This window comes from Penaeus vannamei, chromosome 21, assembly GCF_042767895.1.
Source record: "Penaeus vannamei isolate JL-2024 chromosome 21, ASM4276789v1, whole genome shotgun sequence".
Taxonomy (NCBI): domain Eukaryota; kingdom Metazoa; phylum Arthropoda; class Malacostraca; order Decapoda; family Penaeidae; genus Penaeus; species Penaeus vannamei.
Window position 1 is genome coordinate 17603895 of NC_091569.1, and position 12500 is coordinate 17616394.

Genomic DNA, 12500 nt, shown 5'->3' on the forward strand with positions numbered 1-12500 from the left:
GTAAGGACGTCTTGCGCACTGACCGTCACCACACTTACTTCAGTGGACCTGATGACAACAGCAATGTGCAATCTCTCTATAATATTTTAACCACGTAAGTCTAATAGCATACTATGACTTTCTAGATTTAATGCATCTTTCAAGCCTAGCATTGCATATATATGAGACAGAGAGCATGATTCCCTTTGTTTCATTTTATGAAAGATAAATATAGCAATAGATTCAGGGAAAGGCTTTCTCATTAACAAAATTCTTATTGTCTTTAGAGTGCTAAAGAATTTATTTGATCCATCGGCTGTTTTAAGGCATCAGTCCCTGAAAGTGGACTGTACATAATGAAGAACAAAATTAAACTCTTCCTTGTGAGAAATTAGCACTGATTTTTTCAAGAATTCAAGATGGTAATAGGACATGACTGATTATCAGAGATTTTTTTCTTTCTCTTTTAACCCACCATCCTTGTGAAGATGGAGTAAATAATCCATAGGTCCTGTTGTCTGTTCTAAATTAGTGTACCCTGAGAATTTTAATGCAGCAGATCCTTGTGACAAAATGTGATTGATACGTACCTGGTTCATGTTTTCATACCATACTTATCACTTTTTCTTAATATCTTCAAGAATAGAAATCATGCAACTAAATCATGATAAACTGACCATACCTCATACTTGAAATTTACTTTACACATGTTGAACTGTTATATAGAATTCATAATTTAGGCTTTGCTTGCTTGAAATATGTACACCAGCCATCTGCTTTTGATATTATATTAACTCTTAAACCATTGCCATTGTGGATAGCCTGTTCATACATGCTGTGTCCATTGTGATTTTAGTTTATTCATTGTGCTAATACATAGATGGCTCCACAAGTGCTTAATCACCAATGTGTCAATTACTATTCCTACCTATCTCACCTGTTAATCCTTTGTTTATTTTATGAAATATTGTTGTTTGTTCTTTTGTTGCTATTAATGTTTTGATAATAGTATTATAATCATAATGACAATAATTATTATAACAGTTTCAATATTAATAGCATTATGAAAAGAGCACATTTTCCCAAAAGTCAAGAAAAGGAAAACTAGGTCAGCTCATGTTGGTTTGCTAACTGATCCTTAGCAGATAAGCACTTGCAGAGCCATCTATCACAAAGTAAAACTATGGTGGACAGTACATGTTCCAGGTGGCATTGGATTAAATTATCTCACAAACAATGATGCTACAACCACTTCATTTTTATTTGATATCCAGCTGCTTTGTGATTTTAGTATTCCATCTTAAGATCCTATATCACAGAGATATAGAAAAGTAGTAATAACATCTTTTTATGATATTGTATGGATGGATGCCATATTATTTTCTTAACTACAGTTATATTGTATACATTTTTGTATCATCAAATTTTTAAATGCTTTACTATCCAGTGGTGTAACTGGAAAGCAGTAACAAAATGTATAAAATAATTGTAGCACTCTTTGTCTTAAACTAGTTTTGAAATGTAAATGGAACGCGAGGTACAGATGGGTAATTTGATGTGAAATTCAACTATTCTAGAAGTAAATTGTTCTCTCGATCTTTCCTGCATAAGACATTGGATACAGAAATAAAGGCTTAAATTCAATACAAAAATTTAAATCCTGTATATACTGAAGTATCATCTTTTTTAAATGCTTTTTTATTTTTTGTGTCAAGCGGTAGGTGATTTTGGTACATGATGTCATGTAAACTGGTGAATATATTGCATTCTTTCCTAATCAAGTTCAATGTGAAAATTATTATAAACTTCAAAGTGAAATGAACATACCATAATCCATGTGTATGTACAAGCTGTATCATACTTTTATTTCACTATAACATGGCTCACTGGTTAGAGAGAGGATTAGTTTTAATAATCTTTGATAATGGACTGCTTATTTTGTTTATTTTTAATGAAAATAGAGCCCTAAAATTACTTAAAAACTTGAAGATAAAAGCTGTAAATATTTATCCAGTTTTGGAATAATTGACAACGGATTAATCCTTTGTTGGAAATGTCTTTAAGATTAATGGTTTTTGTGTGCTCTATGTATGGTTGCAGTTCAATCATAGTCAAATTGGATTTATTTTACTTTGTGTAACAGTAATGATAATGTACTTTTCTATTACATTCAGGTATGCTCTGAATCATCCTTCTGTTGGTTATTGTCAAGGGATGAGTGACTTGGCTTCTCCTCTCTTAGTCACTATGCGTGATGAAGCACAAGCCTATGTGTGTTTTTGTGCCCTCATGGCCCGAGTGCATTCCAATTTCCACATAGATGGAGATGCTATGACTCTGAAGTTCCAGCACCTTACAGAAGCTCTCATTTTTTATGACTTGGAATATTTTACATACCTTCAGCTGCATCAGGTTTGTTAGTGAAAGTAGTATATTCTTTACTTTGAATTTTATACTATCAGATTTTTTAGACAAAGCAGTTCCCATGAATGTCAGGCTGCATTATGCATAATTGAATTAAGCAAAGCAGAAATAATGTCCAAAGGTTTCATTAATTACAAAGGTACATCATGTTGATTAACTATTACATATGATGCTATTGCAGGCTGATGACTTGCTATTTTGCTATCGATGGCTGCTGCTGGAGTTGAAGCGAGAGTTTGCATTTGATGATGCTCTACACATGCTGGAGGTTCTGTGGAGTTCTCTTCCTCCAGATCCACCAGCAGAATCTCTTCCACTTTATGAGGTATATTTATTTCCATTTTCTTTGGTTAAGAAAAGGCTAGAGGATGTTAGAAATAATATATGCTTTTCTTTTCCCCCTCCTAAAATGTGAAATTTATACTATTTTTCTAGACTTATTCCTTATGGATGTATATGGCCCAGTTGCTATATCTAAGGATCACCAAACTCAGTTGACCACTTCTTTACCAAAATGATGTTTATTGTTGTACATGGAAGTAAATGGTAGCAAATGGAGCTTACAAAGTGAACGGGACTGTCTCCGAAAAGGGGGGATAAGGATGGTAAAATCAATAATTCTTGCTTTAAATATATATATATCTGTTGCTGTGCTGTGTCAGCCTGCATTGTGTACTATCCAATTTAAAAATTAGCATAAACTGTCAATGATATCCTTATAAAACAATCTCACAGGTTTATAAAATTTACCTTAGTTTTCCATGATGTGATAGGATTCCATCCCGTCACCAGTGGATTAAGAAAAAAAAAGAAAATTCACAATATTTCTTATCATTTTCTGTAAATTTTAATGAAAGAAACTTTATTTAATTGCCATAGAGACTTCTTTAATTTCCTTTTCAAGTGCTGGTTGTAGCAGAAAGATATGTTATTGGTTCCTGTGTTATAAAAGGGGTTAAAACATATGAATTTCATTCATAGAAATGAAATTCACACTCATCAGTGGTACACCCAAAGCTTTGCTTGTTGTTGTGGGGGGGGACTTAGGTTGTGGAGACTAGGGCGCAATGTAAGGGATCACCCCTACCTTAAGCCTCAGCCCTCACCTCAAATAATTTTGTATGGCCTTTCCTTCTCTCCCTTTCTTTTTCTGTCTCTTCTTCATCCCCTTCTTCTGCCCACTTCCTAACGTGTGAGAGCCATGCTAAAAGGATGAAAGGCTAGCTTTGTGTCAGTCATGAACAGCCTCTGGGAGCTATGAGTTTGGTATTTCCTTGACTAATTGCCTAGCTTTTATCTTTTATTGGTATACTGAGGGGTAGACTGTTTCTTTTCCCCAATTATTTCAGGCTCACCATGGCCAATAAAGAATTTTCTTACCCTTATAAAGGGCATTAACCCATTAACGCCGGTATATTTTGAAGTTGAAAATGAAAAATTCCGGGCGGCTACAAAATCGGCAGGCGGGGCTGCCCCGGACTCTGCCCGCCAGCCGGCCACAGCCCGCTGCTGTGTCAGAGCGAGCCCTGATACAGCATCACACTGGCGGGACGCCCGGCAATGTTTATTATTTTGGGTGTCTCATATGTGGGACATCCGTCGTTAGTGGGTTAAAGCTTAACCCTTCACCAACTAGCCTAGCTGAATTTGATTTTGTTGGTTTTCTGACCCCTGCCTCTCCCTTGACCATGGCTCCAATCACGGATACTAATACCAGGGTTCTGACAGGTCCTGGAGAATCATGGAAAATCATGGAAATTTAAATGGAAATTTCCAGACCTTTGGAATTATGGAATTTTGTTTTCAAGTTTGGAAAATTATGGAAATTCAGTATTTGTGTCCTTAAAAAGTTTAGAATTCTGACTTAGATTTTTTTTTTTTTCCTTTTATAATTTGAGAAAATCTTCAGAAAGAAATCAAAATAAACTTCATAAGGTTGAGGTAACTGAATGAAAAATTGAAAAATTACATAGCATAAATTGATATATGCTGTTCCATTATAAAGCAACTAGTCACTGAAGTGTCAGCAAAGCACACTCACAAGTCATTGTTTAAATCTTTTAGATTTGACGTCAATTTTGAAATACAGTCACTGTACATGTTGTAATGGGTCATATACATTGTGAATATATATCAAATGTTTAAGAAAAAATGTGAATTATTGTGGAAAATGCCAAAACCACTCTGAAAAGTTATGGAATTTTGATATTAAAAAAGTGTACAAACCCTGTAATATTCCCTCCTTAATGCTTACAGACAACTATCCTTTACGAACCACCCACCCAGGTCATTACTCAATCTTCAGAATGCATCCCTTCTTCTATCTTAACATTCTTCACTCCATCTTGTACTGCTCGGGTCTTCTTCATTGTCTACCCTCTCTTCCTGTATTACTACTCTTCATCTGCATTGTCCTCCTCCCTGTAGTACTACTCCAATATACACCACCCCAACATCCGTCTTCAACTGCTTCCACCTGAACAAACCTTTTGAGTACTCTCTTTGGCCCAGCTAAGTGGTATCAGTTCTTTGTGAGTCTCCTCACAGCTCCTTACTCTGAAAATGAAAATACCCTTCTTTTCTAGCAATGTCCTTTCACAGTTGTTCCAATTGTTCATGCCTTGTCACAGTTACATCTGAGTCCCAGCCTTGTGCATTATCTATTATGACTGACCTCACTGACAAACCTTTTTCTGCTGAACCTCACTCCTTTCTGAATACTTATACTGGAACTGTTTCTGTCTCCCTGACTGATTGTCCTATCCATGATAAGAACTGGTCAGACTGTGAAAACGACCTTCTTGCTTGTCTTGTTGATTATGATGCAGTGGCAGTACAGTGCTACGCTATTCCTCAAAGAGGCCAGCGTAAGTTCCATGTCAATATTGCCAAGATTAGTTTCCTTAGACATGACTGCCCCCATGAAGTTTATAAAATCCTGTCCGATCACATCAACCTTCCCCCGTTAATGTCAGAATTGTTGAAGTTTTAGCCACCCAGCCCAACACTTGTGCCACAGCCTGTTGTCCTATATGTGCCCAACTTGGTCATGACAATTCAAATTGCTCTGTTCAGTCATTACCAGTTTTGGTGGCTCCCATAACATTTTATTCGAGCTGCCGTGCTTAAAAGCTCAAATGTGAGGTAGCAGTTCTCAGGTTCAAACTAGGCCTCACTCAACATGAAGCCAGACAGGAAGCACAGTGACGAGGTTTTTCTCTCTACCTATTCCAAGACTGTCCTTCACTCTGCTCCCCTCCCATCTCAACATGTCACAACATCTCCTCCAGTAGCTCATCCCTCTACCCAGAACCATCCTACCTCTCTTTCTCCAGTCAAATTCCTTTTCATATGTAAATACAGATACTCCAATATCTACCACTTCCCTGATGCCTACCCCTCCTCCTCAGTTTACCTGGTGCACCAGGCAGCCTAAATGTTCCATTTCATCTTCTCCTACCACATCCTATTCTTCTGCTCCTCAGACATCTATCCCCTCTTCACCTCCTTACAAGAGAACCTTTCTTTCTCAGACCCCCTCCACTCAACTCGCCTCTAGAAACCCTTGAAGACATCCAAAACTTCATAAACAGGACCCAACAGAATGCTGCACTCCCTCATCCATCTTCCAATCCCTTTATTCCCATTTCCACTACTTTTCAACCTATCTATCCTCCTCCACCTCATGTTCATCTAACACATTTTATCCGAATCATTAACTCATTTTTCCCCTTTTTTGCCACAATACTGTACCATATTGCTGTATTACTTTTGATATCTAGCACATTTATTTTTTAAAATCATTAACCATCAGTGGTAAATCTTCACTCATGTAGCTATTCAAAACTGCTATGATTCACCCACCTCATCCTCCCAACACTTACCAGTACCATGAAAATACCCTAATTGCCTCATGGTATTAAGTCTGTGTTTAGTCAATATTAGCAGTTATGAAGTTGAATTTCATGATAATTTTGAAGTAGGCATTTTTCTGCATTGTTTTTTCTTATTACCAATTGTAGCAATATTTAACCCATTAACTGTCCACAGTATTTTATTAATTTTGCTTATGCATAGATGGCTCCACAAGAATTTAGTTACCAAGGAGACAATTACTTGGTTTGCCTCACTGCACCTGGATTGCCCCATTTCTTGAATATTCAAGATCTTTTTTAACCTGCTGGATCTGGATGCATCACAGAAATAATTACCAAAAATATGGGCAGTGGGTTACACAAGTGGCCAATATCCTGGTTGTGCGGTGCATAGGCTGGCGCATGCAAACACTCATGAGTAGTGACAAGATTCTGCCCCTCCCCTTTACGAAGTTATTTTGCATAAACTTTTTTTAGCTTTTTTGCCATTTTCCAATGTCCATATTTATCTTATGATTTGCTTTATCCAGAGGGTAATAGCTTATTTCCCTTGCACAGACTCCATATCATCTGTCTATGTAGTAAATAACTCAGTGCAAGAAAAAAAATGTAGCATTTGGTTAGTTGTGTCATATATCTTATTTTTGATTGATATTAAATTTTCTGTAATACTACCTGTACCGCCGGTCACAGTGGCCAGGAATATGATGTGGAGCATAGAAATGGCGTCCTCCTTAAAGCCAGTGCTCTTCCAGTCACGCATTCCACATTTGTTTATGGATGGGAATAATGCAAAAGCCCATTACTAAGTGCCAATCACATTTCAAAAGGTTTGTGCACTTATGGTGAGTGTCACTCAGCCCGCAGCCAATTTGATGACATGTTCATATCATCTGGCCCTCGACCCAGATTTTTCCATGACGGGACCAACAACAACACCTGGATTGTAGGGGTTAACCCACTAATACGGGTATATTTTGAAGCCGAAAATAAAAGTTTTCGGGTGGCTACAAAACCGGCATGCAGGGCTGGCCCGGACTCTGCCTGTGTGCCGGCAGTGGCCTGCTGCTGAATTGGAGTGCGAGCCCTGATACAGCGTCATCCTAGTGGGACACCCGGCAATGTGGGACACCCATCGTAAATGGGTTAATACTATCATTATAGTTATTGACTTCATGTTTATTATAATGTTAGTAACAATACTGATAGGGTTAAAAAAAGAAAAAGAAAGGGGTGAACAGGTGACTTTAATTTGGCTAACTAATTGACTAAGTACTTCTAGAGTCATCTATCTATAAACAAAATTAATAAACTAAATTCTTAGTGGACTGAGCATTTATATACATGCCTTCCCAGCATCACTGGGTTGAATTGGAAAAGAGAGAAACTACATACGACTTTTAACAGAATGGACAAGGCACTTTTATCAAGGAGTGTGTTATTATAGTACCAAGTTTTTATGAAATGAGCTAAGTAATTTTTATAAAAGTAAATATTGATTGTAGAGAAAGACGGATATCAGCATGCTAGATTCCATTGTTGTTTTAGCAATTATTGTGACCTAATGAAATCAATTGAGAATATCTTACATTACAGGTTTTATTTAATCCTGTTCAAGAACCGGAGGTCCCACTTCCACCACCAACACCAAGACAGAACCATTATGCCAATGTATGTGCCCTAAGACGTCAGAGGTCATGTGTTTCAAACAGAAGTGCTGAGTGCCTTGCTGCCATACTTAGTAGAAGGGCGGCTAGTGTTGACTGTGATGGTGCAGATGGTAGTGTAGGTGGGAAGAGACTAAGTCGAACATGGTCTCAACCCATTGACACATCTCACCTACGAACAAGAATACCTAGTGGCGAGGCAGGCATTAATGTTGATAGAATCAGAGAGGAAAACACATCTCCAGAAGATAGTCCTACTAGGAATGTTAGAAAAATTAGAAATCTAAGAGAGTTCCAGCTTCTAACAAAAAATAGAGACTCAGATACTGAAAGTAATCCTGGCTCACCAAGCAAGGATTCCAAGAATACTCCCACGAGAAAAAAAAGTGAGGCAGCTAAACAAATATCAGGAGACATGAAAGCCAGCAATAAGTCCAGAAGGTGTTTCTCAGATTCTGATGCAGATGTTGGCGTACCAGTTTACTCAGATGGTGGGGAAGTTGATGTTTGGCAGAATCCTGTGGCAACACTCTCACCAGAGACTGACCAACAATTACAGATAATATGTCAAGAGGAGCAGCCATCTGTGGTACAGCAGCTAAAACCAAAGACTAATGGCCAGCATCAAACTTCAGAAAAGACAGAGGAGAATGACACTTCAATGAATATCAGTGTCAATTCTTGTGAGGAGGTGACAGAAGTTACTGGATGGCAAGTAACCATGAGCTCTGGTGAGAATCATGTGCCGACAATGCCACCCCCTGAGGAGTTTGGTGGTGGTAATCCTTTTCTCATGTTCCTGTGCCTGACTCTTCTCTTGCAGCACCGCGAGCACATCATGCAAAATAATATGGACCACAATGAATTGGCAATGCACTTTGACAAGATGGTTCGGCAACACAATGTGCATAAGGTACTAGCTCAGGCACGCCGTATGTTTGAAGCATACCTTAAATTAGATTTTTCCAAAGCACGCTCTAAGAATACTCCTCCAAGTTCTGTAGGCGACCAATCTTGTTAAAGTTCATGTGTAGATTATTTGAAATTGTTACAAGTGTTTGTTCACATTCCTCAAAGCCTTGAGAAATAAGACCTAATTCAATTTGCTTTTGCCTACAGTAAGGTGTTGCATTATGTGCATAGGAAGAAAAAAAATGTTCAAATACAGTAGTGTAAGCAGTTTTGTAAATATTTAGTATCACAGAATATATGTTACCCTAAAATTGGTATCAGTACCTAATAAGTGTGCTCCCTATATCCCTCAGATGTATCCACTTTATTTGGTATACAACTCCTTTTTTTCCTTTTGTAGACTTCATCCTAAATTCTCAACTCTCAGGAACCCTCATGGTTTCCTTTTGGTGACTATTCTGTAACAGACAAGTCAGGTGTTTAGTATTCAATGCAATATAAAATAATTATGGTTCTTTTTATGGCATTTATCATCACCTGAATTAATCATATTTTTTCATACACTGAATCATCTCAAACATCTAATCATATGAATCATATTAGAGCACAGATATTTGGTATTTTATTTTGTACTGAGTGTTTCATTCTTGGTTATATTTTAGAAGTGCTAGTTATTTTCCAGTAATTTTAATTTGTAATAATGTAAATATGATTATCAGGTATGAAATTTTTGACTGTTTTACTCTTTTGTGCAATGGTAGTGTGAAGAGGATATCTTAAGTTTGAGAAGTGTGTCGTGACTAGATTAGGATTTTTTGTTTCATGAATTAGCAGAATCATTCAGAGCTAAGCCTGTATATTCACATTTCTTGCATTTAATCTATGCAGGGCTTGATATTGCAGACTCCTTTTTTATATGTATCACATTTATGAAATAAGTAATGATAACATAATTGTAAAGCCTTGGGCAATGTAAAAAAATGTTATAGATAGACCAGTGATTCATGTTGCAGAGAGCAAAACAAAGGGGATAAAGAAAACTAAAAGCTTTGAATAGAAATTACACAACCATTTGCATTCAACATCACATAAGTGTAGAAAAAAAATGTTACCTGTATACAGGTGAGTAGGCTGACATCCTTGATCATATCATTCCAAAGCCCAAACTTTTTAGGTTTAAGGAATATGCATTTCTTGGTTCAAGCAGAGGCTATTTTTTCCTCCCAGGAGCATTGGGTATGGTTGTTGAGGCATTGAAGTTAAAACACCTTCATGCTTTTATATTTTCAGTTAAAGGTGCCTTAGCAGCATTTAACAAAATGTGATAATTTGAAACATGAGATATTTGAAGTTTGAATGAGGAATATGTGTGATTGATGTTCATTGTACAGGTTTCACTTTTATGATTGATCTGTAATCCCAAACAATTTCAGGTCAAAAGACTGGGAAGTCCAGAAAATAAAGAAGGATAATGTTATTTTATGAGAAATATACTCTTTGGCATCAAATGGGGATATGTTATGTCCTGTTAATGGGTGTCCTTTGAACCTCCAAAATAAGTTTAGATGAGGATAGCATATTATCAACTAGAATTATTAGAGTATGGAAGATTTTTCCCATGGAAACTCATCATTACAGTTCTTTTTGTTCCATGAATTATTAACATGGTGAAAGGATTTTTTTTTTATTTTTATTTTTATTTTTAGAGAACTTATATAGAAAAGTGAATGCATTGTATTCCCTACTGTTCAGATTTATTCTGTATTTTATTATATTAATAAAGTAATTACATACAGAATGCACACACACATACTAGTCAGGGTATTCGGAAGACAACATATTGCTAAGAATGAGAATGTCATCATCTTTTCATATCTTATAGATTTCTCTCTTGCAGCAAAATGGAAACTTCTAGTATTCACAGTTATTTTTGGTGCTATCTCTGCCTACCTCACCATTTCTTCTTTATTGTCATTTTTTTTATTTAGATGATGGCCGGGGGTAATGCTAACATCAAATTAAGAAAGCACATTGGTGTTGCACCAAGAGTACTAGTCATGTAATGCAAGATAACTGTTAGCAAATATTAATTTTCATAAATGAGTGTCCTTTAATCCTGTTCTCTATTTTTACAACTCAAGACTTAACTTTTCTTTAATGTTCATGGATATCATTTTGTATATTGGCTTGCAAGGGTTAGACTTAAAGGCTGTGTCCCAGCAGAAGGCCAGCCTTAAAGAGCATATTTTGGCACCTATTCCCAGATGACTACTGTTGAAACAATAGGTAAGTCGAATTTTTGCTGCACTGAAACCTTTGATTTTATTATTATTTTTAAGATTGTTTTTTATTGTTTTATAGACTGTGAATGTCTGGTCACTTAACCAGTTTTGAATTTGTTCAAGGGTGGGAATGTTATTAGAGTCTGGGCATAGTAATTAAATACATTACTGCATATGTATATTTTTTGTATATTTGTTTCATTAAACTTTACCATGCTTCATATATTTAATGTTTTTATATATTATTGTTCTACACTTGGCAATATATCTTCTCTACTTTAAGTGTAGAGGTTTCTGGAAAAATGTCATGAATACCATTAACCATTAATGGAAGCTTTATATTTAAAGTAAATTTTTTGCCATATACCAAAAAATAGTGGCTGTAAATATTGAATAAAGAGAAAATATCTTATTTTTCAACTTCAGTGATGGCTAATTGATTTGAAGTTTTAAGACTTATCAATTGGGATTTATTATTGATAGATAGCAGTTGTACTATATCCAAAATAAGATTAGATTTTTAATTACAATAATGGTTTATCTTGTGTAAAGACCATTCTTCTATCTAGGACTTATTCTACAAAACTGATAGCCCCCACCCAAAAAATTATATCAAAATAAAACTTAATTATGTATATTTTCTGTGAACTTCGCAGAAGCAGATCATCTTGGCTGACTCTATCTGCTGTGTTATTTGTTATGACCTTTAGACAAAATTAAGTGTAAAAAAATACATTGAAAATATCACTTAGATGTATTAAAGATTAGTAGTTGAGTTTCCTTAGATCAACTGGACAAATAGTTACTGTACATTATTTTGATATGTAGTAATACAGTAATTGTTATCTTGCAAGAGGTGTTTTTCCTATGCAGTCAAATATTGTAAACCTGTTCTTTTACAGCATGGGAAACACTGAACTTACACTTCACAAGAGAGTTGTTGCCATTTGATTGTCTTTGCATAAGAACTCTGTTTTATATAGGTTGGAATATAGGTGATTCTAGCTGATGAATGAAATTTATAATGTACATTTGGCAGTTCTTAAATCTACGAAAAAAGTTGTAATCAGTGTGAAACTAATTTGCGTTTCTCTGTTTAAGTGGCATAGTGTTCAGAAAACTTTCTTGCATAAAATTGTAACAAAGAAGCTAGGTGAATTACCATTTAACTGATTAGCAGTTAACAACTTTTAACAGTGTTTCTAGTCAGGCTTTTTTAAAACAGGTTTTAGAAAAATGTCCTTTAAATTGGTATGGGAAACATTTAATAAGTATTTTCTTTCAACATTATGCTTCTCTATAACCTTATGTTTTTTTTACATATTAACAGAGCTCATAACTTTTATAATGATTTAGAATTT

The 12500-nt window shown here is 35.8% G+C and overlaps 1 protein-coding gene across 2 annotated transcripts in view; it reads left to right on the forward strand.

Moving 5' to 3' along the window:
- LOC113827840 (TBC1 domain family member 25) overlaps positions 1–12500 on the forward strand; it is a 39746-nt gene that overhangs the window by 26176 nt on the left and 1070 nt on the right. For both annotated transcript variants that reach the window (XM_027380777.2, XM_070136002.1), the window contains 4 exons: positions 1–94; positions 2154–2391; positions 2585–2728; positions 7875–12500. The exon at positions 1–94 is cut by the window's left edge; the exon at positions 7875–12500 is cut by the window's right edge and continues 1070 nt beyond it. In XM_027380777.2, the coding sequence (XP_027236578.1) occupies positions 1–94; positions 2154–2391; positions 2585–2728; positions 7875–8966 (1568 nt within the window). In that variant the 3' untranslated portion in view covers positions 8967–12500. The remainder of the gene's footprint in view (positions 95–2153; positions 2392–2584; positions 2729–7874) is intronic.